At 43.4% G+C, this 26,320-nt stretch overlaps 8 protein-coding genes and 1 long non-coding RNA gene across 13 annotated transcripts in view; 6 read left to right on the forward strand and 3 right to left on the reverse strand.

Moving 5' to 3' along the window:
- Positions 1–6,599: 6,599 nt before the first annotated feature.
- On the reverse strand, positions 6,600–26,205 carry LOC143376666 (uncharacterized). Of its 4 annotated transcripts, XR_013087129.1 has the most exons (5): positions 7,975–8,312; positions 7,585–7,729; positions 7,436–7,507; positions 6,875–7,366; positions 6,600–6,830 (listed from the first exon to the last, which is right to left on the reverse strand). XR_013087129.1 is itself a non-coding variant. In XM_076827241.1 (4 exons), the coding sequence occupies exons 1-4, from the start codon at positions 26,057–26,059 to the stop codon at positions 7,235–7,237; spliced, it is 366 nt and encodes a 121-aa protein (XP_076683356.1). In that variant the 5' UTR covers positions 26,060–26,205; the 3' UTR covers positions 6,600–7,234. The 4 variants fall into 4 exon arrangements, 3 of the variants coding, with proteins under 3 accessions (XP_076683356.1, XP_076683357.1, XP_076683355.1); XM_076827241.1 differs by lacking the exon at positions 7,975–8,312 and adding an exon at positions 26,043–26,205 and having other exon boundaries at positions 6,600–7,366; XM_076827242.1 differs by lacking the exon at positions 7,975–8,312 and adding an exon at positions 9,502–9,519 and having other exon boundaries at positions 6,600–7,366.
- Muted (biogenesis of lysosome-related organelles complex 1 subunit 5) lies at positions 9,261–10,106 on the forward strand. Its single transcript, XM_076827239.1, has 4 exons — positions 9,261–9,294; positions 9,389–9,471; positions 9,652–9,840; positions 9,939–10,106. Exons 1-4 carry the CDS (start codon positions 9,276–9,278, stop codon positions 10,104–10,106), a joined length of 459 nt encoding a protein of 152 aa, XP_076683354.1. The 5' UTR covers positions 9,261–9,275.
- On the forward strand, positions 10,257–11,232 carry LOC143376663 (vacuolar ATPase assembly protein VMA12). The gene is made up of 2 exons (XM_076827235.1): positions 10,257–10,674; positions 10,751–11,232. The coding sequence occupies exons 1-2, from the start codon at positions 10,257–10,259 to the stop codon at positions 10,993–10,995; spliced, it is 663 nt and encodes a 220-aa protein (XP_076683350.1). The 3' UTR covers positions 10,996–11,232.
- Chrac-16 (chromatin accessibility complex protein 1) lies at positions 11,153–12,167 on the reverse strand. The gene is made up of 3 exons (XM_076827238.1): positions 12,149–12,167; positions 11,937–12,086; positions 11,153–11,718 (listed from the first exon to the last, which is right to left on the reverse strand). The coding sequence occupies exons 2-3, from the start codon at positions 12,069–12,071 to the stop codon at positions 11,353–11,355; spliced, it is 501 nt and encodes a 166-aa protein (XP_076683353.1). The 5' UTR covers positions 12,072–12,086; positions 12,149–12,167; the 3' UTR covers positions 11,153–11,352.
- Positions 15,854–22,108, forward strand: Eef1delta (elongation factor 1-delta). Of its 2 annotated transcripts, XM_076826053.1 has the most exons (10): positions 15,855–16,008; positions 17,988–18,123; positions 18,858–19,049; positions 19,170–19,367; positions 20,118–20,216; positions 20,403–20,472; positions 20,571–20,737; positions 21,067–21,136; positions 21,212–21,337; positions 21,426–22,108. In XM_076826053.1, exons 2-10 carry the CDS (start codon positions 18,031–18,033, stop codon positions 21,578–21,580), a joined length of 1,170 nt encoding a protein of 389 aa, XP_076682168.1. In that variant the 5' UTR covers positions 15,855–16,008; positions 17,988–18,030; the 3' UTR covers positions 21,581–22,108. The 2 variants fall into 2 exon arrangements, with proteins under 2 accessions (XP_076682166.1, XP_076682168.1); XM_076826051.1 differs by having other exon boundaries at positions 15,854–16,008; positions 18,858–19,367.
- On the forward strand, positions 16,076–17,813 carry Snm1 (DNA cross-link repair protein snm1). Its single transcript, XM_076826054.1, has 2 exons — positions 16,076–16,217; positions 16,538–17,813. Exon 2 carries the CDS (start codon positions 16,557–16,559, stop codon positions 17,733–17,735), a length of 1,179 nt encoding a protein of 392 aa, XP_076682169.1. The 5' UTR covers positions 16,076–16,217; positions 16,538–16,556; the 3' UTR covers positions 17,736–17,813.
- On the reverse strand, positions 20,588–21,218 carry LOC143376138 (uncharacterized). Its single transcript, XR_013087033.1, has 2 exons — positions 21,060–21,218; positions 20,588–20,730 (listed from the first exon to the last, which is right to left on the reverse strand). It is a non-coding gene; the product is annotated as an uncharacterized LOC143376138 (long non-coding RNA).
- Sf3b6 (splicing factor 3B subunit 6) lies at positions 22,758–23,684 on the forward strand. The gene is made up of 3 exons (XM_076826055.1): positions 22,758–22,930; positions 23,027–23,145; positions 23,228–23,684. The coding sequence occupies exons 1-3, from the start codon at positions 22,898–22,900 to the stop codon at positions 23,451–23,453; spliced, it is 378 nt and encodes a 125-aa protein (XP_076682170.1). The 5' UTR covers positions 22,758–22,897; the 3' UTR covers positions 23,454–23,684.
- Positions 24,359–26,320, forward strand: part of Oatp74d (Organic anion transporting polypeptide 74D) — a 77,552-nt gene continuing 75,590 nt past the window's right edge. The window contains exon 1 of the mRNA XM_076827234.1: positions 24,359–25,625. The gene's annotated coding sequence lies outside the window, so the exon portion shown is untranslated. The remainder of the gene's footprint in view (positions 25,626–26,320) is intronic.

Below are 26,320 nucleotides of genomic sequence, written 5' to 3' on the forward strand. Positions count from 1 at the left end.
GCTTTCCTTTAAATCTCTTCTACAAAATGCCTCGTCCTCTTTAACGGCACATCTATTTAAGCTAAGAATTTATTACTACACTTATGCGCTTGCTACAGCTGCAACTACTTTCTGTAAGTACTTGGAAAAGTAAAAGTTTCCAGCTGAGGGTAGTGATAAAAGAAAAGAATATGCAAGACAGAGGAGGCAATAAGAGGATCCAAACTGATTCGGGACGTTCGAATCGCCGCGCCGCCCCCGAGCGAGCCACTCGCGCCCGTTCCTTGGCAAGTGGATTAATTACGATATGATGGAGATACGAGCGACTGCGCTGAGTCGCATTACGGTAGGTTAAAGTTGAAGAGGAAAAAGAATATACATATAGGGGGAGCGAGAAGGAGAGAAAGGAACGAGTGGACCTCGAAAACGTTTCCAAGAGATTTACATGACGCGAGGCGCGCGTTGCAATTTGCTCTTAAAGCCAGCCTCGGCTGAAAAATGCCCGACCTACCCCACTTGGCCTAGTAACAAACATTCTACCTGCGAATTTAAATACACGGCCTCATTCAGTAACGAACGATTACGATGTGGATTATTTTATCGACGGAAACAGCGTCACTGTCCTTTCGATATGAATTTATTTCCCTTAATCCGCCGCGCCAGTTATTTACAGGCGAGACGACGCTGACGGCGCGGCACTCGATTCGGGCGGAATTTCATAAAACGTGACCATTCGACTGGGCGCGGAAAAACTGATTAATTCTGTCTGGTCCGTGGGCGAATCGCCACGGCTCGGCCCGGCCGCCGCGCCGGATATACGCTTTTTCCTGTAACCGTCCACGTTGTTTCCGTGACGGTTGACGCGTCGATCGTTATTACGATCCTCGGTGCACGAGGAAGGAACGGGTCGACAGTGGTATGCTGAAAAGGGCCGATTTTTACAAAAATACCCTGCACGTTGCTGACGCCGCGCCGTGCCTCTCAGCCCGCCATTATTTATGCACCTCTTCTTTTCGCGAGTTTTGTGTTTGATTCCTAAGTCGGAGCTTTCGCAATTCCATCCTCCCTTTTCTCCTTTTCCTACCTCTTCTAGTGATATTTAACGATCACCATCTCGTAATCCTCTTTAATGAAAACGGGGCAAAGCGGAGTAATTGTAACGTTCAAGTATCAGGAGTCCAGGAGGAGTTCAGATAGACGCTGGGTTAAAGCGGGCAACGAATATTTATCCTTCGATAGAACAGGAGATACTTAAACTTTGCAAAAGAATTAACGTTTCTCGGGTCTCGAGTCCCGGGTGGAAACAGACGAAGACAATTTTCTCGTAATTAGCGACTGGAGCAGAAACGTAGGTATCTCACGGGTGGGGTGGCTGTTGGAACGATTCCTTGGACGTTCCGTCGCGAATTTCGTTAGAAGATAGAGCCTGGTACAGGTTGAAAGGAGGTGGGCCACGCGAGGGAACAATAATTATTCTCCCCGAAAATAGTAGGGCAGAAGGACGTCTCTGGTAGTCGTCGAAACGTGCCGCACCTCCAGACTCGCAAGTAATACGAGTCGGTAGCAAGTCAGCCCAAAAACGGAAAAAGAGCGAGAAACAGGCAGCCTCTTTCCACTTTCCTTAAATGAAACCGGCACGACGGGAGGCTTTTATTTGGCTAGCCTGCAACGACATAAGCACCTACACATCTAGTCGATAGCATTGTATTCTTTCGGTAACACGGTCTAGTTTCCATAACCACGCGATTCAGCGAGCGTCGTTAACGGGACTAAATCACGCGGTACGAATTGCTCGCGTTATTAACATCTGACATTAAGTAATTAACGAGCTAATTATTTAATTAATTAATTATATTTAATAATATCGACGGCTTATCGCGGTGGGTGTGGCCGTGACAAATGATCCGCGCAAAAGCGTCGAATTTATGCCGCGGTGGAAGTGTAATTTGTATTTTCTAAAGGACCATTAAAATCCGCGTGAAACAGCGAATTTACAGGAGAGCGCGATAAAACGCTCTCATCGCGATATAAAATTCAGGAAAAAGTGGTTTCGGCTGGGGGCTGATGTAAAATGTTTACCCGCGCGAGATGAATCGCTACAGAACAATCTGTAAAACGTTTCATGAAATAAAAAAAAAGAAAGAAAAATACCTCTGCTTTTATTAATTTTTGTAAACTCCCAGCAAAGCTGATTTCGACTGTCCACTGGGCAGTAACTTTCTCCCACTCCTCACCCCGAAACGATCCTTTTATTTCTTTGACCTCGGCGCATTTCGTAATAATAACCATTCTTTCAACGAGAAGTAGGTAACAGAGTTGGAACCAGAGAGATTACAATGCTTTTTCTCGTTCGCAGCGGGACGACCAACAATAGCTTTATCAATGCGCTGGATTTAGTGGAATCAATGGAATCGCTGATCAATCTCGCAACGAAAATCGGATGGATGGCTGTGTTTTGCCGCGCGTTTGTTCGGCGCAGGCTGCGTTTCAAATACAGAATGAAAATCGTATCGATCGAAGCTGGAAACCGTATTTATTACACCCTTGTATACGCTAAAATTAACGTTGAAATTCTGTCGCGTTCTGTCGCGCGAGGCAGATCCATTGCATTTCAAGCTAAACAATTAAGAAGCTAAAAGATTCAGCGAGTGGCGAATATGGTAACTGAAACAGAGCTGGCGAGGATGTCGAATACCCGAACGTTAGACCATCGGTATCTAGACGATCCTCGAAACTTTTCCATTTCGCTGTTTCCAAACTGAATCTTCCCTGGACAGAAATCTCCTCGAATGGACGGGGAAAAGCAAAACATACCTATTCGACCAAGAATTCCGATGGCCTTGAAAATGATGCGATTGAAAAAATGGCCGTGTGTATCAGGCAAGAATGAATGTTTCGCAGCCAGTTTTAGGAGCTTATCGGAGGCATTACGGAATACAGATCAGTCGTATTTTCGAGCCCACCTCCAGGGACGTGTTGGCCGAGGAACGAGAATCATGTTTACCGTGCTCCGGTTCCCCCATCGTATACAAGACTCCTGGAGGAGCGTCTAGTGGGAAATACTTTCTCGGTGAAAGATGCTCGCGTGCTGATATTGCTTTCAGGGTGGTGTCCTGCTTTTCTTTATCTCGACATAGGACTACTATTTCGAAAGCGAAAATTTGACGTAATGGGGAAAGATTTAGGAAAGTGTGCCCTCGCGGTAGCATAAGAGGAACGCTTAAAGGAATTTTGGCAACTTAACAGGGGCAACGAATAAAAGGGATAGAAATTTTAAGATGGGTCGAGGAGAACGGCGACGACAAGCCAAGCGAAGTTAGAGCAGCAGAGAGCGGAATAATTAATATCAGTTTAGCGGCAACTTGAACGCTATAAGTTAATAAGCAGGACCACGAAGTTTCGCTGTTCGATCCGCAGCCTTCCGGTTCCAGCGGATCCATCCTAGCAGCCCATTAATCTACCGAGTCTTATCAAACCCGACCGAGCTTCCTTTTTCGCCTGTTCGCAGATTCAGCTGTGTCTCTTCCCTGACCACCGCCGCGCCGCCGCGGCGGAGTGTTTCGTTTGAGGCTTAACGGAACTTGGATGGGGACGAGGCGAGGGATCGATTGGACCAGATTTAACGCTCGAAAGACAATCGGTCTTCCAGCGATCGAATTGCAGATCTATAGAAATCGAGCAGGCCGAACGGGGCAGAGCTTTGACCGGCAAAGCAACCACGTCGACGCGAAGCGACGTGTCGCTGATAGATAAACACACGTGCATAAATACACGTTTGCGCGGGCGATTGTCAGCTAACCGTGCATGCAGTTCCGAAGCTGGTTTCCGGCCGAAGTAACATGTAACGTACGATCTGTAATGGCATCGAGGAGACACGGGAAGCTTATACAGAGGCTCGAGCCGGCTTAAGGCGGCTAACGTAGTGTTTGCACGTCACGTTACCGGTTACACGAATGTTGCGTATCGTGATGCGGCAGTGAACGCATGGCTTAACTATAATCATGGATGCTTCAGTCGTGGATAATTACAGTTCCCTTCATTTTTAACCCTCCCGGGAGAAATATTTTAAGGGTGTCTCAGCTATATCTGCTAGCACTTTCAAACCTGCTAACACTGTAGACTGCTTATTCGAAAGGATTCGCTGCTGTTTGCGTTGCCCCGAATTGGGCACCTGAACAAAAAAATTCCAAGGTTCCGATGTAACGACGCGTCTATTTTAATACACACACCCTACGATTTCCGGTGAGTGCAGCTTAATCGACCATCCAGCTCGAAGGAGGGTAGGGTCCGCGCATGGGCCAGCACTCAGCAGCCAGGACACACGAGCCGAACTGACATTAAGGAGGCGTGAAAGGCACGTGGAGGATTAAACCGACTTATGGGCTCCAGGAAGATGTTTGCACGTCGCGTCGCCGTACTTCGCGGCCTGCCACGCGCAGGTGGACATACGCACCGGTGCTATCGCAATTAAGTAGTTGTCAGTGACAAGTACAGCGGAAAGAACTCCTCGCGGGCCACGACCCACGAAAATCGATCTACGCCGCAGAGAAGTCGCGTTGCCAGTGGCATTAGCGAAACAAGTACCTAATCTATCTCTATTAGCGGCGCGTCAGGTCGCGTTTAAGATCCCATGGATCTTACACGCCATATTTAACCGATTCATAGGCTCTCGCCCCAGATATTAGCCGCGCTAATATGCATATTAATACCACACACGGGTCCCCGCTTTGATTACTTTCCGATAACACTTTCCTTCAACTTCCATTGTCCGCCGCTGGCTGATAATTTATATCATCTAATTACGGATTCCACGTCGCGGTGCACCTTCACCGGCTCAGCTTAATTTCGAGCAGCGTCTTATCCCGCGCAGTGCACACCCTCGGATCCTTGGACGCTCTATTTCTATTTCCCTCTCCCTGCCGATCTATTTCCATCTCTTTTTCCATTCGAAAGCATTCATTATGTGGGTCTCTGCCGGTGACTTTGAATTAGTGGACCGAGGCTACTTCGGTTGTTGGACAAATCGATGCTCCAGGGAACTTTGTCTTCGAAAGGACACGCAATTCTGCAGGGATAATTATTGCGAGATAGAAATACTTTGCTTGATTCGCGTCGCAGAGCAACGAAGAATAAATTGCTCTTCCGATTATTGGCGCTACGAACGTCGCTCGAGGGCACGGGGAAAGAAAGGGAAAGAAAAGGTGCGCTCTCGCGAGCGATCGAGCACCAACAATCTCACTCCCTCTACGCTCATTTGCACGCGCGGGAACGATCGGACCGGAAGCTAATATCCCCCGGTTAACAAACTAACGATGTACATGCATCGTAATCCCCGCGCATTGATTATCCTATCGGTACAGAATTATTTACGCAATTGTATCTGCCGCCCGTCGGGACTACGCCGCTGTTTCCCCAGGAGATTCGATTGCGCCGCGCATTATTGGATAAACTACGCGATTCCGTGTCCTCGCTTGATTGAGATTTATCTCGCGGACAGGCCTCCTTTCTACTCTATCTTTCAGGCGCGTATTTAACGGTTTTCTCGGTTCTGCCGTTTAAATCGAGATTCCATGCGGGCGCGTGGACGTGCGCGGGATGTTGGCTAATCGAAAGGCACGGCTCGCAAGTTCGTTAAAGATGGCAGTTGAATTCTAGGGACGACGTTGATTGCTCGTCACAGGGCGATCATGATATAACCAGCCCCACCTCGCGAGGAGAAACTTGAAGAGCGCATTTTAGGAACAGCTCGGAAATGTAGCTGCCAGTGACCTCATTCCCCGCGTATCCTGTTTCCCGTAGTGGCCTTTCAGTAGTTCAAATCAATGCATGACGCGCCACGGGACACGTTGCACGCGAAACATTCACCCCATTCTCTCACAAAGCCTCGTTCAGATCGGGCATACAACTGATCAGCACACAGCCGCCGCGCCGAATCAATATACCTACCTACTTTCATTCCTCGTCGATTAAACGCAGTATCATCAGCGGCAGGCCGTCGCCCCGCGCCCAACCTTCGGAAGAATTGTGTCAGACACCCGCGAGGCGGCAAATCTAGTGGGTTTCTCGATAGGGGATGCAGGAGGCGGCGCGAAAATGGCGGAGTCATTAAATCAGGAGAAGAAAAGACGACAAAACCGTGGGTACACAATGGCCTCCTAGGCTGGCAAGGTCGATGGAGAGAGCCACGACGAAGGATTCATCGGCAGGAAGTCGGGGGAAGCGATAACAAACCCTCTATTGAATAGCGTGGCTTCTGGCACGGGGCTCTCCGAACACCATTGGCGAAATAGAAGATATATCTGGGAATCCGTGAAGCGTAGGTACTCTGTATTCCGATGCTACCCCCAGAGACGATCTACGTACGTATAATCGTTTCGTGGTAAGAGAGAGAGAGAGAGCGCGAGAGAGCGAGAGAGCGAGCGTTTAATGCTTTTAAACCGACGATTTTGCCCGGAGGAGCCTTTGATGCCTGGTCAGATTAAATCTCCCAAGTGAACAGGATTTTAAATCGAAAAAAGTGGTTTCGAGCGAGTCAGGGGATGCTGGTCGATGCAGGCCGATCCAGGAATAGAAGATTGACTATGAAAGGAAGGGAATCTGAAGAAATACTGATGCAAGTATTGCCCTTGGAGTAGAATTTCTAAGCGCTAAGAGTAAAGTTTATTCTTATAGTAAGACTTGAACGAGGGTACAAGTAGCGAAGTACCATTTGGCACTGATGCTCGTTCAAGATCCTTAATTTTATTCCCTTGTAAAAGTATAAACGTCACAGTTAGCACTCGTGCACGTGTTAACATGTTGCTGGCACTGAATGTAGAGCAGTGAATCATGGCGATCGAGCCACGAGTCTACTGCCTACCCTCTTCACGTTGGTCCTAACTGGGCACACCGTAACGTGCCTACCTAGTTTAAGTCTCCACGATTCGGTAACTACCTTAAAGCCATTCTAAACAAAGCATTGCTTTGTCTACTCTACTTTTCTGCCTATAAACGATATTAATAACTCGCGCTGGCTCGCGCCAAAGCGAAGATGGTAACTGGATTAATCTGAACTTGTTTTCGCGATTCGATCGATCATTATTTACGCCAGTCGCGCGTGAATACTCGTGCACCGGCACGGCGCGGCGGGCCGCAAATAAATTCATCAATTATCAGCAGAGTAATAAATGTTTTCGAGCCATTGCGTAACGAACAATAACGGTAATGAAAGATTTGAAAGGGAACGAACCGACTGGACGATCATAAGCCGGTTTGTTTAGTTCTCGATTATCGCTGTCGGTTCTCTGCAAGGCGTTGGATTTCCTTCGTGGCAGCAAATCGGATCCGCGCTCTGCAAACCGGTGAACTTCCAAGTGGTCGCCTTGCATATTTTCGCGTACACCGCGACCTGTAGAATATTTCGTTTCGAGGAGAATAATTAGGAAACGATCCTCCAAACGGAAGATGGAGCACTGACCTGTAGATTTTCCACGTGCAACTTCAGCTTCTCGCATATCATCTGCGGTGCCTTGTCTTTCGCGCTTTCCGCCTGCAGAAAATTCCATGTGTACGCTCACTATTCATTCCGTTGCTCAACCGTGCGATCTATCCGTGTTATTTACTTACCAGAGCAATGCACAATTGTTGACACTTCTCCTCCCCTTCGCCGCTGCACGTGACATTATATTGAAGTGCGCGTTCGATGATTGGTTCCGATATTTGCATCGGAAACACGGCGCACTCGCATCCACCCTTTTCGACGGCCTTCTGCCTGCAAGAATCGAAAATCAGCGATAAGTTAATAATAATAATCAAGTAGCGATTAGCACGAAAAAATTATGCCGCGCGGTTTTATCAACCCATAAGTCCGATATTGAAATCCTATTGCTTCTCGATTGACGAGGAATTGTGAAATGTGCGAACGTAATATGAATTGGATACGGTTTCCCTCGCACCACTTCTGATACTTGTATGGCGAAAAACTCTAATTAATAGAGGAATCTACGTATTCGTTACATCGCAAACGGCAGAACGGCGAATAACAGGACGAAGCGCAAATAACGATCCATTGTGCCTCGAGATCGATAGAAGCTCCGTCGGGTTTTGGGAAATAGACGAGCGCTCGAGCAGAACTCTTCATTTATAGACTGCAGAAATCCCTACCACCGTTCGATGGCAAGCCGCAATATGCGTGCGATGCCTGCTCGATGTCTCAAATTTTCGATCGATAACTGACGCATCGTGTTGTAAGGCGAGAATGGAATTAAACGGTGTCGAATACGTGACTCCGAATACTCTTCGCCGAGGGAACGCGCCACCCTCTCAGCCGGCTTGGAAAAAAGCTTTTAATGCGGCTACTAAAAAGGAAATCCGATTTCATTTTGAGCGCAAAATAATTGTTTCCAATTTAAACGTCCATCCATCATGGAACCCAATGGAAAGTCCATTTTCCTCGAGCAATTTCCTATCTGTAATTACTTTCCTTGCCAGTCGCGCGCAAGGGACAAAGGCCCTCGAACTTGCCGGGGAAAAATGAACGAAAAGGGGGAGCAATCTCTGCAACTGTAGAGGCCGAAATTATAAACTAGAGAGAGCCCAACAATTGAGAGATGAGAGTTGTTCGCTTAAAAGTGAAAGTACCTGCTTGTTCGATACTTCACTTATATCGAGGAAAAAGCAGCGAAAGCAAAGTTCTCGAAAGGCTGATTCAGTGTAATATATATAGGTAGGTATGCAATGGCCGTCGACAAACCTATTGCGGACGAAATGGTATCCGAGTGACCAGTATCCAGTGGAAAGGGAGGATATATTCTAATGGAAGATACGGATTACTTTAATTTAAAACAGAACGATCGATGGGCGAACAGAACGAGAAGCCTGCGGCGATTTTGCAATTGGAAATGCAGTTTAGAACAGAGAACTGTTCAGCTAGCCATCGACCAAAACACGATTCAAATTTCCGCTTACCGCACCTTCGCTACTTCTTTATTTTACTCGAGATTTGTTATAACACATCATCCGCTTGTTTTCCACTTATTTCTACGGATACTTTCCCTACGCGTACGTAAATACATATACATAAATAGCATACAGTATATTGAAGCTCGTCTCGCTGTAACCCACTTTTACTAAATATACCGAAACCTCCCTCTGTACGACCTACTGTAACAAATCTCCACTGTTCGGCTGAATAGCAACGAAGAAAATTTTGTATCGAGCGCGATGCGCGGACGCAACCCGTATCCCGTATCTCTCTCTGAACTGTACTGTAATAGGACCTTGATTCCACTCGATTCCACTCTATTCCACGGCGGATCATGGCGTCCGTTATCAAAGGTGCGGCATATACGGATTCATTATAACGATTTGAAGTACAAGTTCCGTTATCACGACTGCTTATAATGTTACTCGCGATATCGCCTTTTCGTAGACACGGGTGAGATTTGGAGCCGACTATTCGATCATCGACCATTCATCCAAGGTGAAATCACCTTCTTCCTGCGGGAGTTCCAGGTAAAGGACCCTCGTACTGCCCCTACTTACATCTAGCAACGACCTTTGGCAAAGGATAGTAGCTCCGTAGTCAGAAGCGAAAACGTTACTCTTGATAACTCCACCTTATCGTGTATAACCTATCATTCGTGTGTAACTGAATGAAATTACAGTGGGGGATTAAAAATTGTATGCTTGTAGGAGAAGAGGGGCGACCGAGAAGTGGAGCACCTTTTCAAAATACTTGAATATTCCACGGAATTAAAGGAGAACCAACTGGATCGGACGGAACAACTCGGGGACTGCCATTTGCCTAGCTTGAAAGCAAACGTTGATGTCGCGCTGAGCATGTGCGAAAGAGTCCTTCAAAGGGAACAAGATTTTGACAGTGTATGGGATACTTTTCATTACTTTTCCAAGCTAAGGAACAACGCTTTCTAGTAGTTCTACATTTTCTCACTGTTGTGCATATTTAATGATGCTCGTAGGACGGAGCATTGCAAGAAAATAGGGAACGACGGAAACTAGAATGGGAGAAGTTTGTTAACGATATGAGCGAGAAGTGTGCAAAAGTAAATCAGACTTTTGAAGAAAAGGAGGAAGAGATAAAAGAGTTTTACATGGATCTGGAAAGAAAGTTACATATTACATCATAAATTGCTGATCAATCGTACAAAGTTGTATTCTATACTTTCTAATAACCAATGCAATACAAGCTAGTACCAACACTGCATTTAATATATAAGAATCTGCCGATTATGTTGTTTTATTATCGATAGAACGTTTCTATATTAAAATATACGAGAATGCCAGTTGAAGCGATCCAAGACCCTTCTATACAAATAAAGCCAAATAAAAAATTAATAGAATTCATATGGCGAAATATTAAAAAAGCGAATACTGTTCCATCTAATGTCATTGCCTTAAAGAAATCAGGGAGAGACAAGCAGAAAGAGATTTTGCTAGAATTGGATGACATAAAATGGCTAAACAAATACTTGAAAGAGCACAGAAAGACAAAAATGGAGAAAATTTATTTACATGATTTTATAACAGAGGCTGATATAAAATTACCAACGCCAACGGTTACGCCAAGAAATCCTGAGCTCGAAGCTAGAATACAGAAGCTGAGAGCACAGCAGAACGCTAGGGAATACGAAGCTATGACCAAAGGTGTGGACTCGAGTAAAAGGTACCTACCGGAAGATACCATGGCTTATCAAAGTAAGATTTCCAAATTAAGCAGCGAATACGCTATTTAATAGACTTATAAGTATGTACGCTTTCATCTATTTTTCAGTGAAGCAAATAAACAAGCAACTCATCGCTGTTGCGCAATTTGTATTTTCTGTGCTGGCTGGTTTCGCCTTTGGATTCCTAGGTGTGGAACTGATTGTGGGGAATTTAGATTTTGGATTTAGATTGCTGCTAGGTATAATTTGCGCATTAATCATAGCCTTGGCTGAGATCTACTTCCTAGCCATTAAATTGAACGAGTATGATCCAGGTTCGACACCAACGCCTAAGAAATTACACCAAGAGTAGGAAAATCGATGCGCTTATTTTGCTTTGGAACTCTATCGAAGGAGCAAGTGGTTTTTTAGGCTGATAAGCTGTGAAAAATAAATAAATCCCTCCCTTTGTATAAATTTTCACCATCGTTTAGTAATGTACCTACAAAATATGCAGTAATACAAATATGTTCTATTGCGAATAAAGCTGTATTTACTATACACTTCATTTCTAACGAATACATATAAAAATAGTGCTCGGATTTTAAAATTATTGTCTATATTCCATCTAAAACATTGACTTATAATCACGTGTTTGTGAAATTGTGTTATTTTCGAGCCAGCTCAGGCTGCCTTACACGGATACGAAGGGAAATCAACATCTGCGTCCCTATCTCTTAGTCTCGTCTTCGCTATCACTTTTATCATTGGCCTCGCTTTTGTCACTGACCGAGTCACATTTCCCATTCTCCTTTGCGTCACTGTCTTTTCTATCGTCGCTATCGGTATAAGAATCTGTTTCTGACTCACTATCACTGTCCGAATCTGAGCTCGTCTCCGACGAGCTGCTGTGTGAATTTTTGGCAGCCATCATTTCTTTAAATTGCCTCACCGTTATCTTCCTGGGCATTATTTCTCTGAGGAATTCCAGCGTGTCGTTAGTCTGTACCACCTCCGCCAGATGTTTGTAGTCCAACGAGTTTCCCTTATTGCTTTTAAGATGTGTCTCTTCGGTTAGATAATGTATAAACAATTCCTACAAACATTATGCCAACAATTCCGTTTGCTGCCTTGCATCGCGCGAAGAACCGTTTAACAACGGATACGCGTGGTTCGTAAAATTAATTTGATGAAACGTGCGAGGAAAGCAGCAATTTTTAATTAACCCGTGAAATAGCGAATATGGAAACTGAATAAATGTAAGGAAAAACAAAGGTTAAGCGTGAAGTAGGTATACCCTCGAGTTAACCTTACCGTCGCTTTCGTGACTAGATACAATCCATCCTGACCAATCGTGTCGACATAAGGAGAGCTTTTCATAATTGTTTTCACTCTCGACATAGGCAAACGTAATTCTTTCATTTTTGCTGGCGATCCTTGTGTGGTCATTTTTACTGAAAATTCCTGAAAATTCGTTGCTACTTGGACGAAACGCAGCAAACCACCTTCTACACAGTGACCTGCACCTACCTGTGCAGATCAATTGCCGCCAATTTTCCAACTGTTTCCACACAGACGAGGTATAGGATAGACCTATCACCATATGGGTGTCGTGTCGCCACCCAAACTGTATTACCGACCCATCATTTGAGGCACAGTGTGTGCATGGCATAGTGCATATTATCTCGTGATTTCTCAATTTCATCGATTACTGGACTATGTGGGAGGCCTTTTAATTTAACAGGATTCCATTCAGATATACCCGTTACTTAGAAGACTTTTTCAGAAACTGAAGGATGTTTAAAAACAGAAAATGATTTTGTAATCGTGTGCAACGCGATTGTAGAGTCAGTGCCTGTGCCTGCCAAAAAGTGTTTCATAGAGTACCGTGCCTCTACGTGTTAGTGATGCGAACGCGAATTCCCATAAGGTGATAGGTCTATCGTTTTAGCCTATACTTCGCCGATGTTAACAAGTATCTCACTCATATTTCTCCAAATATTCCTGCAACTATTCACTTACACTAAGTTCAACTAAAACGTATTTAAGCATTAACATGAATGTATCGAACGATTAAACATTGAGAATAAAAGAGAATTCAGTCGGCGCAGAAAATCATTTGCAAATCCAAGGCCAAATGTTACAAATTGCTTGATATCTCGAGTTCTATCGATTATAGTTAATAATAAATTATACTGGGCGGTTAGTGTAAATGTTGTTAACATTATTTGTCACAGCAATAGCCACTGGAATGGATATTTTAGCCGAAAATCCATTTTTGCCGAAGAATTCGCTGGATTTCGCAATTGTAACTAACCGTCGACCTTGTTTTCATCGGGGGACATCATTCCTCGAAGTCTACATAAGGAGCTCACAGATCTTCATGTACTCAGTCGTCGTCGGTCCTCCGGGCTTAAAGGACCTCCGGGAACCCTGGAGCTGCCGAGCCACCTGGATCCACTGGACTTCCTGGAGACCTGGTTCTTCCTCCCCCTCCCCCCTGGAGCTGCCGAGCCATCTGGATCCACTGGACTTCCTGGACTTCCTGGGGACCTGGTCAGAGGTTCAACCCTGGTTCTTCCTCCCCCTCCCCCCTGGAGCTGCCGAGCCACCTGGATACACTGGACTTCCTGGGGACCTGGTTCTTCCTCCCCCTCCCCCGGAGCTGCCGAACTTGCTGGGGACCTGGTCAGGATTTCAACCCTGGTTCTTCCGCCAGCCCCTCTCGCCCCTCTGGCCTGGGTTCGTTTATTCGCTTGGTGCTGATGAAATTTTGGGGTTCGGTAAGTCATTTAAAATTTTATTGTTTCGCGAATGTCAAATTTGATTTCTTCGGTCGTTTTCCATCATCTGTCCTATTTCCATGCATACTTTCGAGAATTTTACGCGAGTCGTTCTATTTTGTGTATTTCTTCGATGGGTTTGCATGATTTATTTTATTTGATGCATTTCTTCGATGGGTTTAAACGATTTATTTCATTTTCGTGAATTTCTTCGATGGTTTTCTCTGATTCATTTCATCTCGTCGATGTCTTCGATGGTTTTCCCTGATTCATTTCATGTCTTCGATGGTTTTTCCTGATTTATTTCATCTCGTCGATGTCTTCGATGGTTTTCTCTGATTCATTTCGTCTCGTCGATGTCTTCGATGGTTTTCCCTGATTCATTTCATCTCGTCTATGTCTTCGATGGTTTTTTGTGACTTCTGTCACTCTTTCCTTCAAGTACTTATCTCTGCGGTGGTTTTGCATGCTCGTGCGTGCTCTGCTGTTGGTCGAAATTATCTCGATCGTCTCCAACTCAATAAGCTTTTCCTTAATTTCTTTCCAGGCCGACCACACCGTTACTAACATATAGTAGTTGATTGTTTCAGCTTTTCAGGTTCACCGTTACTCGGGGAATGGAGTTAATAACACGATATATTGAAAAAGAAACTAGTGAAAAGTGATAGTGAAAAGTGATCGTGCAAAGTGACAGTGAAAGAAGACATCTAAGGAAGCCTAGGCTAATTTATTATAGTATGAAGTATTTAAGGTCCCATGTAAAATTGCCAAGCAGTCACTAAATCATTAACTTTGTTGTTCGTTTATTGGCTCCTCATCTGTGATGAGGAGGTTACCGCTGCTTCCGTTTGCGGAAGCAAGTGACTGAGCATGGAATAGGTATGGGTGGATCAGTTTCATCCCTTGGTGTTCTTGTCCAAAGGGAAAAGTTTCGGGCGTAGGGGGTGCACCTTTTGGTACACTGCCTGCGTAAGTCACCCGGTTCGATTACCCAATCTCCGTGTTGGACGGTTTGAGTCAGGTCAAGTGTTTGCTCCTGACGAGTCGCATCGGAGCAACAGGAATCGTCTGGGAGGCGCCGAGCGCTTTTCCCTTTCGACTTGGACAGCAGGGTGGTAGGAACTGCGCCGTCCAATACTCGTTTCACGCTTACCCTTCGCCTTTCCTTCTTTCCTGAATTTCTTTTAATCGAGTGATTGCTTGGCAGTTCCCTAGATTCTATATCTAAACCGAAGGGATCGATGGAACTTTGTTTCCATCCATCTCTTTGGTTTAGTAGGCTTCATGTACAGGGAGATCGATGGAACTTTGATTCCATCTATCTCTCTACGGGTCTCCAAGCGCAGCAACCTCCTCGCGGTGAGACCTGGTAATCGGTGAGAACCGAGCCGATGGCTGCGATTGTCAAATATTCTAGTCGTATATAAGAATTTCTTTAACTTGCAATACTATGTAACTTAAAATGTTGTTCGATTGTTCCTACCGAACCCCAGAATACGAATATAGTGTTAAGATGGAAGAATAAGTGCAAGTTGGAATATTTCAGCGAGATACTGGAACTGTTGAGTTTTTCACAATTTTTAAAGTCCTCTCTGCTTCAGCATTTTATTGAAATATACAAAGTTACAATTCCTTTGCGAGGTATTCCACGTTACATCATGAAAGCATGTCTTCCACAAATAATGTTGTTATTTATATAAATTTGTATGTTAAATAAATTTGTTTTGCGTTAAATAAACCGGAATAGGACAGCAAGGTTAAAAGACGAATGTGATATCGTTTTATTTTCTTCCTCCGTTCTTTTCCGTTGAACGAAATATGTTCATAAGACGATTTTTAAATTGCTACTCTAACAGAAACATTTGTAAATCGCGGGCATTGACTCTCAAAACATAAGCTAGTTTTACTCGTGCTTAATTCTAGTTCCTACTACGCGTAGCGTTACAATCTGTTTTGAGACTTCACCGGTAACGTTGCATGCGACACTAAAATGGCAAGGGGGTCCTAGGACCCCCTAAACCGGCGACACAAAAATACATTGCTTGATAGTTCTATTCTATACCTCGTCTGTGTTTGAGGTCTAAAGATAGTGGCATCTGCTCATGAACAGCGTCCAACTCAGCAACTACTCTGAAATGTGTCGAAATGCTGAAAGGTGTGTGCGTACTTGTATACGTGTGACTTGTTTAGAGAGAGAGAGTACTACTACTACTGCTTTCAATATACTTTTGAATGTTTCTCTGTGATAATCACAGTTGCACTCAGCAAAATTGATTAATCATTTAATCCGACACCTCCCTGAATGGAAAATAAATGATTTTTTTTAAAAAGTTGTGAAAAATAGAGGCGTATTGAGTTCGCCAGTGGTACTAGTGATAAGAGTCTAGCCTCCGCCAGCCCACCACAGTGAACCGTCTGCCAGGCCAAAAGAATTTCCCCACAACGCTGTACTCTAGTGACATCTTCCATCGCTCTCTGTACATCGTTCTTTCACTTCTTTCTATTCCTCTTCAATTGGCACGTTATATCCGGCAGAGAGACACAGAGAGATTTTGGCGAGCAGACAATTGTTGCATCAATCTGACAATCTGTGACGAGTCAAGGTATATTTAATAATATTCAAGCGGTATATAATCGACGCTAATACCGGATCGTTTTGCAATATCGCCGAACATCGGATTAATCGTACTTCGCTATATAACTATCGAATTTTAATCGATCAATACGGCACATGGCGGATTCGTGTTGTTGAAGTTCCAGTGCAAAATTTACTGACTGTTCTTACAGAATTGCACATATTTGTGGCCCATCGGTTCGTAGACAACCCCTTTTAATCTCCTTCACTCATTAATACGATACACGATTGATTTCAAGTTACTACTTACCTATAGAAGTGGAAACTTTGTTTTCCGATTTCGCGAACATCTGTTTTAGTGGTTGCGCGATAACTCACTTTTACCGTCCCCATCTGACGAGCATATGCGTTGGATAAGAGTAAAGAATTACTTGAATTTCAATAGATTAGTTGGTTCTGGGAATAAGGATAAACTGCTTTACTTAAACATGTCCGATTTAAAATATCGTTAATATTAAGATATAAGATTGGGTTGATGCCCAGTTTATAAATTACAGGAACGCAACGCACTCCAGAATGTCAACTTTCCTTGGGCTTATCGAGGAGATACCTGGCATTTCTGTGGATCGTTTTGATGGAGACAATTTAACATCTTCCGTATTTTTTCTTAGCCATTTTCACCTAGATCATATGGAGGGTTTATCAAGCACATTTTTTGCTCATTTAGAAGAATATAAGAAGCATCTATATTGCAGTCCTATTACAAAAATATTCTTAGAAAGTGCACATAAGGTTAAAAGTTCTTGCATAAAGGGAATAGATATTAATACGCCAACTGTTATAGAATACAAAGTAGAAAGCGAAGGTGAAATCCTGATTTCTGTCAGCTGTATTTCAGCGGGGCATTGCCTTGGATCTGTGATGTTTCTTTTTGAAAGAAACGGCGCGTCGATATTGTACACTGGTGACTTTCGTGTTAATCCAATAGACTTTCCAAAGTTGAAGGGTCTTCATTACTGTCAGAATAAGAAATTATTACCGAGAACATTTACCAAAGTCTATTTAGACACAACATTTTTAAGTAACGAGTATCCCCGTTTCCCCACTAGAAAAGAAGGTATAACTAAACTGAATAGCGTTATCAGGGACTGGTTAAGCAAAGACCCAAGGAACGTTGTTATTCTGAAGTGTTCAGCCAGATATAGTTCTGAATATCTTTTCATAGAGCTCTCCAAAGAGTTAAAAATGAAAGTTCATGTAAAAGATGATATCTATAGAAACTACTGCCTCATCGGTGAATTATCTCATCACGTGACAAACGAAGGGAACAGTACCCCGATTCATGCTTGCACGGCAAAAAATTATTCAGGTTTATATTGTAGACGAGATTTAACCGGTGAGAATATTTTAACCATAGTTCCATCTGCGATGAGATGGAGGAATAAAGATACAAGTATCGTAGGAGAGTGGGATAGATTTGAAAAAAGGACTTTTAATATATGTTATTCTATGCATGCTTCGTTCGAGGAACTCAAAGCGTTTGTGCGATACTTTAATCCATTGAAAGTACACCCGTGCGTAGCTAAACCAGCCCAAGAAAAAGAAATTTATTCTTTACTGGATGAAATAACAAAGACACCGAATAAAAAAGAAACCGTCAAACGAGTGTATACGTTTGATTTATCTAGTCATAAAATACCAAAGAAACCTCCATTTACGTCTAAATATTTTAGCAGTGACGACGATAGCTCGTGATGTTAATTAATATCTATATGTTAGACTGTTGATCGTTGCACCGTATTGTTTTGTAACAGATATTCAGTTATTCGTGATATTAGATATTGACTTATTCAGTATTGTATAGCATTTTTATATATTTTATACGTATTGACGAAAGAATTGTATTTTTAATAAATGCTAATAATGGGAAATTTTTCAATATCTTTATTTTCCGTGTTCGAACATTTGACATTTAAGATTTAAGATGAATTAAATTTCGTTTTACAGAAATTTACTTGCATCTTTAATTGTTAACCAAATCATCTAAAACATGGAAAAATCAGGATTAGCGCAAGAGAAGGTATGGTTCGACAAGCCATCCTATGACAAAGCAGAACGGCTATATTTTGAAAGAATGGCTAAGGTAAGTATCTTTTCTCTACCACTGGATTACCTATATGTTATGTTATTGGACTCGTGGAGGTGATTGCCGAGGGGGTAGGATAAATGTTTCTAAACATACAAAACAACAGACACAAAGAACATGTAATTTTTCCAACAGTATGTTTACAAACAGAGAATTTTCAACCTGAACCCCAACATCTGTGGCTTGTGGCTAAAGTATGCCTTTTGGTTGTGCCTTGTGTTTCTTTTTTTCGTATTAACAAAAAGGAGGAAAAAGACTAACATTTCTAACACACACTTCAGGGAATATCTGGTGATAGGGAACACTTTATCAGCTTGTTACTTCATGAGGTGTTGGGAATTTTATTTTACTCGTAAAGACCTTGATTCCCTCCCTTCCCAGTTGCATACTGAAATAACTCATGTGATCCTGCATTTCTTTACCGATACAGAGCTTCTGTGGCGAGACCTTTGTATATCATTGATAACAGTAAAGTGAAATTTATAATGAGTTGGTCCGTTTGTTCGTTTTATTATTATTTGTGTTTCTACCACGCCACACCCTGTTCACATATTCGACGAATCCGAGGAGTTGCATGAAATCTTTCTGTGAAATTCTTTTCTGTAGTGACAATACAAGACTGCAATCGCCAATCGGCATGTAGCAGGAACATGCTTCGTTTAGTTGTTGTCTTCTTAACATTAAGTGCAAGACGTGAATGTCTACTTGCATAGCTTAAAACATGTTTCAAGGTGGTGTCCCATAAGATTATGGAAAGCTGCCCGGTTATTAAGTCTGAAGTTTCTGTAACTAACAACTGCCAAGACATTTTGAACAGTAACCCTTTGTCTAAAGCGAAATCTGAGAAGTCGAAAGATAACAAGCTACACAGTTCCGAGAATGTTTCGAGTGACATTGCGAAGGAGCCGAAATGCCAAGCGAAAGTTTCAAAGGCGGACAAAGATGAGAATGAGTATAATAAGGGGAAGAAAGACTGCACGGACGAGAAGCAGAAATATGATAGTATCAGTATTAAAGATAGTATTAAAAATAACGTGAAAGAGAAGGAGAAGCAGAAGGAGAGAGAGACTACTCCGAACGACGCGCAATCCAAGAAATATAATACGAAAGAAGTAAAAGAGAAAAAGAATAAAGCAGATACGAGGCATAGAAATAGGGGACAAGGGAAGAATGATGTTAAGGAAGTAAAAGAAAATGCTCATACACAGCTAATACGGAATAAACAGCAATTACCTAATCAGGTACATATCGTAATGCAATGTTAATGTTGTGTGTGTATTGATGCGACATAGAATTTTATTTAGTTATTTTTATTGCCCAGAGTATTAGAGAAATCTGCTTACTGTCTTCAAAATATTTATACACGGTATATTGTTATATTGTTTTATATCGACAAAAAGCAACCACCACTATGCCACTGAACACTGATATTTACATTGCTCTTTGATTCTCAGATCTGACAGTTACTAAGAAGCAGGTGTACAAAAGAAAAATGTACACGAGTTACCCTTTTTTAATTTAACACCTTGCATGCATGCTCCTCTCCTATCGTAAAAACACAGTGATTGTAATGCTTGCTTGCCTATGACAAGGGATACTTTAATATTTTTTCGTGGTCTTGTGTTTATTAATAAATACGTTTTTGCGAGATTTCATTTAGTAGTAAGCATAAGAATAAACGAGTACTTAAGCAGTGTGTGGTGAAATCGTCTGTTGTGCTTTTTATTCATCCACCTTTCGAACTTTCAAACATTCGAAATATCTATCTCTACTTGGTTAAAATAATAAGTAAACACTTCCCTTCGCAACGTACGTAATTTTGTACTCGAAATTTTATATTCAATAAGTAGATAATACATAGTACATACTTGGTTTAAGAACTAGATGTTAGCATAATAAAGTTCATTTACAAATCCCGATAGAGATATGATATTGAATTGTTTATATCAATCAGTTTAGTCTGAGCTGATTTTTAATATTGGTGGATACAGGGAAATCAACAAACCACTACTCCAATTTTATCTGCTGGTGGAAGTTTAGCCAATGAGGTCGCCAAGGCTCGTCAACATATTAAACAATCTTTACAGTGTGTGAGTACTGCACCCTTTTGCACATCCTTATATAACAAACTTTTGAACCTGCTTACTAATATAACATCTAATATTAATCGAATCTGTGGGTATAATATCAGTCTCTACAGTCTACACGAAAGTATTAGTTTGGACTTTTTTCGTACTTGTTTATCTCTCTGTTACGTCATTACAATTAAATTACAGATGGACGATATTGCAGCCGTTGCCGGTCTTACCACTCCGACTGATAACAAGAAAGATACTTTGGAACATAGTGAGTATTGTATTGTTTGAGTGAGACCACGTTGTTCCACGTTGTTCCAAGTTGTTCGCCGATATAACATTCACCGTCTCACGAATGTTTGCCGTTAGTCATCGAAGAATTGAGGAGTACTATCGACAAATTGGAGAAACGCGTTAAAGTTCTCGAAGAGAAGATCGATCGACCCGCGCCTGCGAAATCTGATCCGGCTCCAAAGCAATCACGTGAAAAGGCGGAGGACGACGACGACGTAGATCTCTTTGGTTCCGACTCAGAGGCAAGTGGGCAGAAATTGCGCGAAATCAACACTAAGCAAATAATCTCCCCCTTCGTACATAATATTTCAAGTCATTTCTGCACGATACTAATACAATTTAGGACACACCACACACGTTTTCCAACTAGGGCGTAAAAGTGTTTAAACTTTAAACCGTACGATATTTACGAGACATAGTACACCAGATATTCCCAGAATACCGTGCATTCGATTATATTTTTCTATTTATCACATGAATTCAACACAAAACACAACTGTACAACTAACCAAGCTGAAATGTCGTTGCTTGCGGCTCATACTGTAAACTCTTCAAATACTTGACTTGCTAGGGGGAAGATGCAGAAGCTGCAAAAGTTAGGGAAGAAAGATTGGCAGCATATGCCGCGAAGAAGTCAAAGAGTAAGTTGTCCACTGAATCAACGCTTGTAATCTGATTAATTAGACCAGGCCTGCAAAGTATGGAATAATTTTTAGAACCAGCTCTGATTGCCAAGTCCAACATAATATTGGATGTGAAACCGTGGGACGATGAAACGGACATGAAGGCTATCGAAGTAGAAGTACGAAAGATCGAAACCGATGGTCTCCTATGGGGAGCATGTGAGTTATCAACGCGAGACTACCTTATGATATACGGTGGTTCAACGTTCAATTTCAGAGACCAGTGAAAGCAATTGTTCTTTTGCAGCGAAACTCGTCCCCCTTGCCTTTGGAATTCACAAACTCCAGATCTCGTGTGTCGTCGAGGACGACAAAGTCTCCGTGGACTGGCTCACAGAAAAGATTCAAGAACTCGAGGATTTCGTGCAGAGCGTGGACATCGCAGCTTTTAACAAGATATAAATTATTAGCGAAGCTCTCTTCATAGAAAATACCTGACGGTTCTAATTGCAACCAGGCATTGGTCTGTTGTGCCATCTCTTCATTCCACTAGCAATATCTACATACTTTGATGAATACGTCACGTATCTCGCGTATTCAAAACGGGAGTGTCGAAACATCAGATACTTACAATTAGCCGTCGGCGTCGTCTATCGATTTTACTATTTAATGTGTCAATTTATTAAACAATACCTAAGAATTCTCATCAAGTACATTTTTAAACTATGTGGTCGTGACATCTATAATCTATATACATTCTATACTGAAAGATATCGTGAACTGTAAATCTTCTAAACGTAACTGAACGCATTATGAGACGAGCGTGGTGAAATCGTATAACTTTACATTTCATTCGACTGTAGTAGTATCCGTGGGAAGAAGATTCAAGGAAAAAACGATATTGCAAGTAAATATGCCAATTACTAGTACCATTTTTAATTGTTTGTTTTCGAGTACCGTTGCTACGAATAAAAATTACGAACATACATAGCTCTGAGTGTAATAAATGTTCCTTTTGAATCGCTTCAAAGGCTACCTGGCGCTATTTTTCCTGCCTCTTGTTCCGACGCTCGAGGCATGTTTACTTTTACGCCTGGACAATTTCACCTACTTCCCTATTTCTCTTTCACACACTCGTGCATGGTCAGCGGAATACGAGAAGTCGACGAAATCAACCGCGCGTTAAAGTAAACACGACCGAGCGCCGAGACGAGAACGTCGAAAAAAAATCATGGAAAAATATATAGGTACGCCAAGTCTCGAGTAGGGTCGTAATATCAGTCTTACTCCTGTGTCCTGCCAGCCTGCCACCTCTCACTCACTTGATTCGCTTGACTCGCTTCCCATTCATTCGATCACATTCGATCGAAGGATGCACGAAAGGTTAGAGCGGAGTGCTACGGATCGTTTTTTTGGCCGGTTTTAACGCTCCAATCTCTAAGTAGCTATCGAATCTACGAATTCACTTAAGCGATTTGTTCTGACACTTCCGAGTGCTTCTGAGTAAAGAAGTTCTGACGCTGGAAATAGACATGTACGACTGTACGTTGATTTTATGAATTCATGATTTTTCTAACACCAAGTATATTTCAAGCTTTTTCGAGAAGTATTTTCAGACATCCTTATATTAAGATGTCACAGTGCTGCTCTCTGGTAGTAGAAGTGAGAAGATACATTGTTACTGATTGTTAGCGAACCTGAACAAGTTTTAGCTGTGTTAACTCGCAGTGAAAGATATATTGTCTTCCTGTGGTAGGTAGAACAAAACAGTTTGCAAAAATGACTATGGCTATGCTGCAACGAAGGGCTAACGTAAGTATACAAATCGATACACGAAGGCTTCATTGCGCGAACCTCTGTGAACCTAACCTATCCCGTTTGTTTTGCCCAAAATGTTTCCCTTTGCAGGTGAGGTTGCCCCCAGAAGTAAACAGGGTGCTGTACATCAGAAATTTGCCGTACAAAATCACGGCCGAAGAAATGTACGATATTTTTGGCAAATATGGAGCCATCAGGCAAATCAGAGTGTAAGTACTACTTTTGGTTAACGATTAACAGAAACGTAACAGCTATTGTAAGCTCTTAGACCGATAGACTTTGTTATTTTAGAGGCAACACTGCTGAGACCAGAGGAACCGCTTTCGTTGTCTACGAAGACATATTTGACGCGAAGAATGCTTGCGATCATCTGAGCGGTTTTAATGTTTGTAACAGGTACTTAGTGGTCTTGTACTATCAAAGCAATAAGGCATTTAAACGGGTTGACGTGGACAAGAAGATGGAAGAAATAGATAAACTGAAGACAAAGTATAATCTAAACGAAGAGAAGAAATAGACGCGTAATTCTTTGAAACAATTCGTTCTATCATCTAAAAGAAATTATTTTTCTTAAGCTAAGTTTAACTTTAAGTACACTTTTTCCAAGTAATTAAAACCTTTGAATATTTCCCACACGACTTACTGTATATACCTACAAATAAGGTATACCAGCTGTACATATACATATAATTAGAGTACGACTAAGTTCCAATAAACTACATTTTTTATAAGATATGAAAGCAACATAGCAACTTGACGAAAGTTCAATAGCCCGCGTTAAGCTACACGGAGAGTATTTTCGAGTAGAACGCGGTCGATTCCGTTCTCCTCCCGAAAAGACATAAAAACCGGAGTGAAAAAATGCTGACGCATTAAAAGGCGGTGTAATTAATACAACTTTCACAGTCGGTCGTGAAGTGGCATTCCACTGCTTCCATGCGCCCCGAATAATACCTGGCAGCTCCGATCGAGCCTCGGAGCAGCATTCATCCTAACTTCCCCTATCACGCCCCAGGCATCATTAATCTCGTTGGAAGACCACGCAGAGATACGGGAAGAGCGTTAGTGCCCGCGCGAAGCCCAGGCGTGACCTCCGTCAAGGTAAACCGAAATCATGTACCTGTCGTGGTCTGGCAGGGTACGCGCGTGTCACCCGGGTAATTCAATCGGTTCACTCATCTCCCGTCGCGCTGGCGTTTTGTAACGCGAGTCGGGCAGACTACGGTTTACTTGTAAAGACACCCGATACTGGATGGATGCTGGTGGAAACGCGCGGCGCGAGTATGGTGTGCGTAGCGCGTACGCGCGTTACGTACGTGCACAGCGATGCACGCGTGCGCGCACGCCCGCGAGCACCCGAGCGCTCACGTACACACAGAGGCACCGCCACCGGCTAGCCGGCAGGAACATTCGATTTCAGTCGAAAGCGAAAACCCGCTTAGCCAGCCCGTTTAGTCGGCCTGTCGCTGCGCGACCGTTTTATGTATATATATGAAACGCGCACGGCATTCGTACGTGGGCGCTTCCCGCATGTTAATCGGCGACCACGCGTATATGGAGCAAGAGGAGCACCGGAGGCACCACGAGGAGGCCCTCGAGCAGCCAAATGTCGCTCGATTGTTGTGGTAGCAGCCGAGTCGCCGGCCAGACGTTCGCGGACGTCCTTGAGGTGGTATCGCACACACCGCGCTTAGTCTACCGCAGTTTGCATCGGGACGTCAGTCATTTGGTGGACGAGTGCTGGTGCTTGTTCCTCGTTGTCATCGCTCTCCTCCTAACGACTCTGTTCGTCGTTAGCCGCCGTTTACAGCCGTTTACGTCACGCCGCGCCGCGGTCGCCTCGACGTAACCAGCTTGAAGAGTAGCGCGATCTTTCGGCGCCTACGGGAGACTATTTTTGTTTTCGATATCACAGCGTTATCACACCGGGAAAGCACCGGTTCTCATACGATCGACGAACCGTGAGTTTCGCTTCGACACGGCTCTGCTTAGATGGATGACCATCCAGTGCAACCCCCGTGCGGTTTATTCCCCTTTGGACACCGTGTATCGGCTTTACATCCAGTGCACATATGTATGACGCGTCAACTATTTAGAGCGCCCGTGTATTATGGTAACAAACACGCGGAGTGGGAGGAGAGCTGCTTCGCTCCCGGGAGTAGTTTTTGGATAGAACTGATCTAGGAGCTCGTCCGCCGCCCAGGTTATTGCACACGTTTAGAGCCCCTATCGAAAACTCTGCGGGCTTGCCGATGGCAATATAAAGGCAAGTGCAGCACGAGCCACGGGGAGTGATGTGGAAATTACACATTGGTCGCATGGGTCGCGATGTAAACAACCCTGGGAGAAAGAATGGCGTCGGTTTGATGGGGCATCCGTATCGGACGGCAGCTCGAAGCGAAATCTAGTATCGGTCGGTGTGATTCGATAAATCCTGCTCGAATTGCCAAAGATCGTACTTTATCCTGGCCACTACGCAGTGGGGAGTGTGTGTCGTCTGCTAACATCTGCTAACATCTGCTAATGTCGCCGGCACACCGAATGTCAGCCGAGAAAAACAACAGCATCGCGTGGAGGAGGAATGAATGAACGAGAAGAGGAGGAACGGAGCGCGGCGCAGCGGGAGGAGATGCGACGGCGCGGCGTTGTGTTGTGACGGCCTGCTGCCTGCTTGCCGATTTGTATCGAGGTGAGTGTACGTCGCATGTGTGCGTATGCATGTTTATGCACGCGATCAACTGTGTCCATTGCCGTCGTCACTGTCGCCCCGTGCACTTTGCGTACACACAGTGACGTTATTTATGTATTGTCGCCTTCACGCAATTCGTACCGAACGTAATTCGTTTTACTGGCACACGTGAGCCAACGTCCCAATGCAATTCTAAAAAACTTTTAACAATGATATTTTCACGTTCTGTATCAATACGATCATACGTTTGGACTAGTTCATATATCCCGCCATTTTAACAAACGACGAGGCCCCCAACGAAGCTACGAGTATTTAGCCCTTCTAACCGCGAAATGCATGTAAATTCTTATCCATATGCTAAAGTGCAGTCCCCACGAATTCATACAGAATAGTTTAACAATCGTATTAACCACTCACCATGCAATTCCTCTCATTGACGATACTTTAGTCCTCTGTACGTAGAAGAAAGTGAACAGGTGCCAGGTACTCCAGCAAGTATGTTTGTCCACTGTCTGGATAAATATGTCGCCGTGCTACCGGGTTTTCAGTTACTCCTTGCAACTTCGTTCTGGAAGCAACGGGGAACAGGGTGCTGTTAGTCCTGGTTCTTGGCCACGAATAAACTGATATTTCACCGGAGCACACACTGACCGCGCGCAGAGTTGCCTGGAGTTTTAAAATCTTCGAACAGCTTA

The sequence above is a fragment of the Andrena cerasifolii genome, chromosome 14, assembly GCF_050908995.1.
Source record: "Andrena cerasifolii isolate SP2316 chromosome 14, iyAndCera1_principal, whole genome shotgun sequence".
NCBI lineage: Eukaryota > Metazoa > Arthropoda > Insecta > Hymenoptera > Andrenidae > Andrena > Andrena cerasifolii.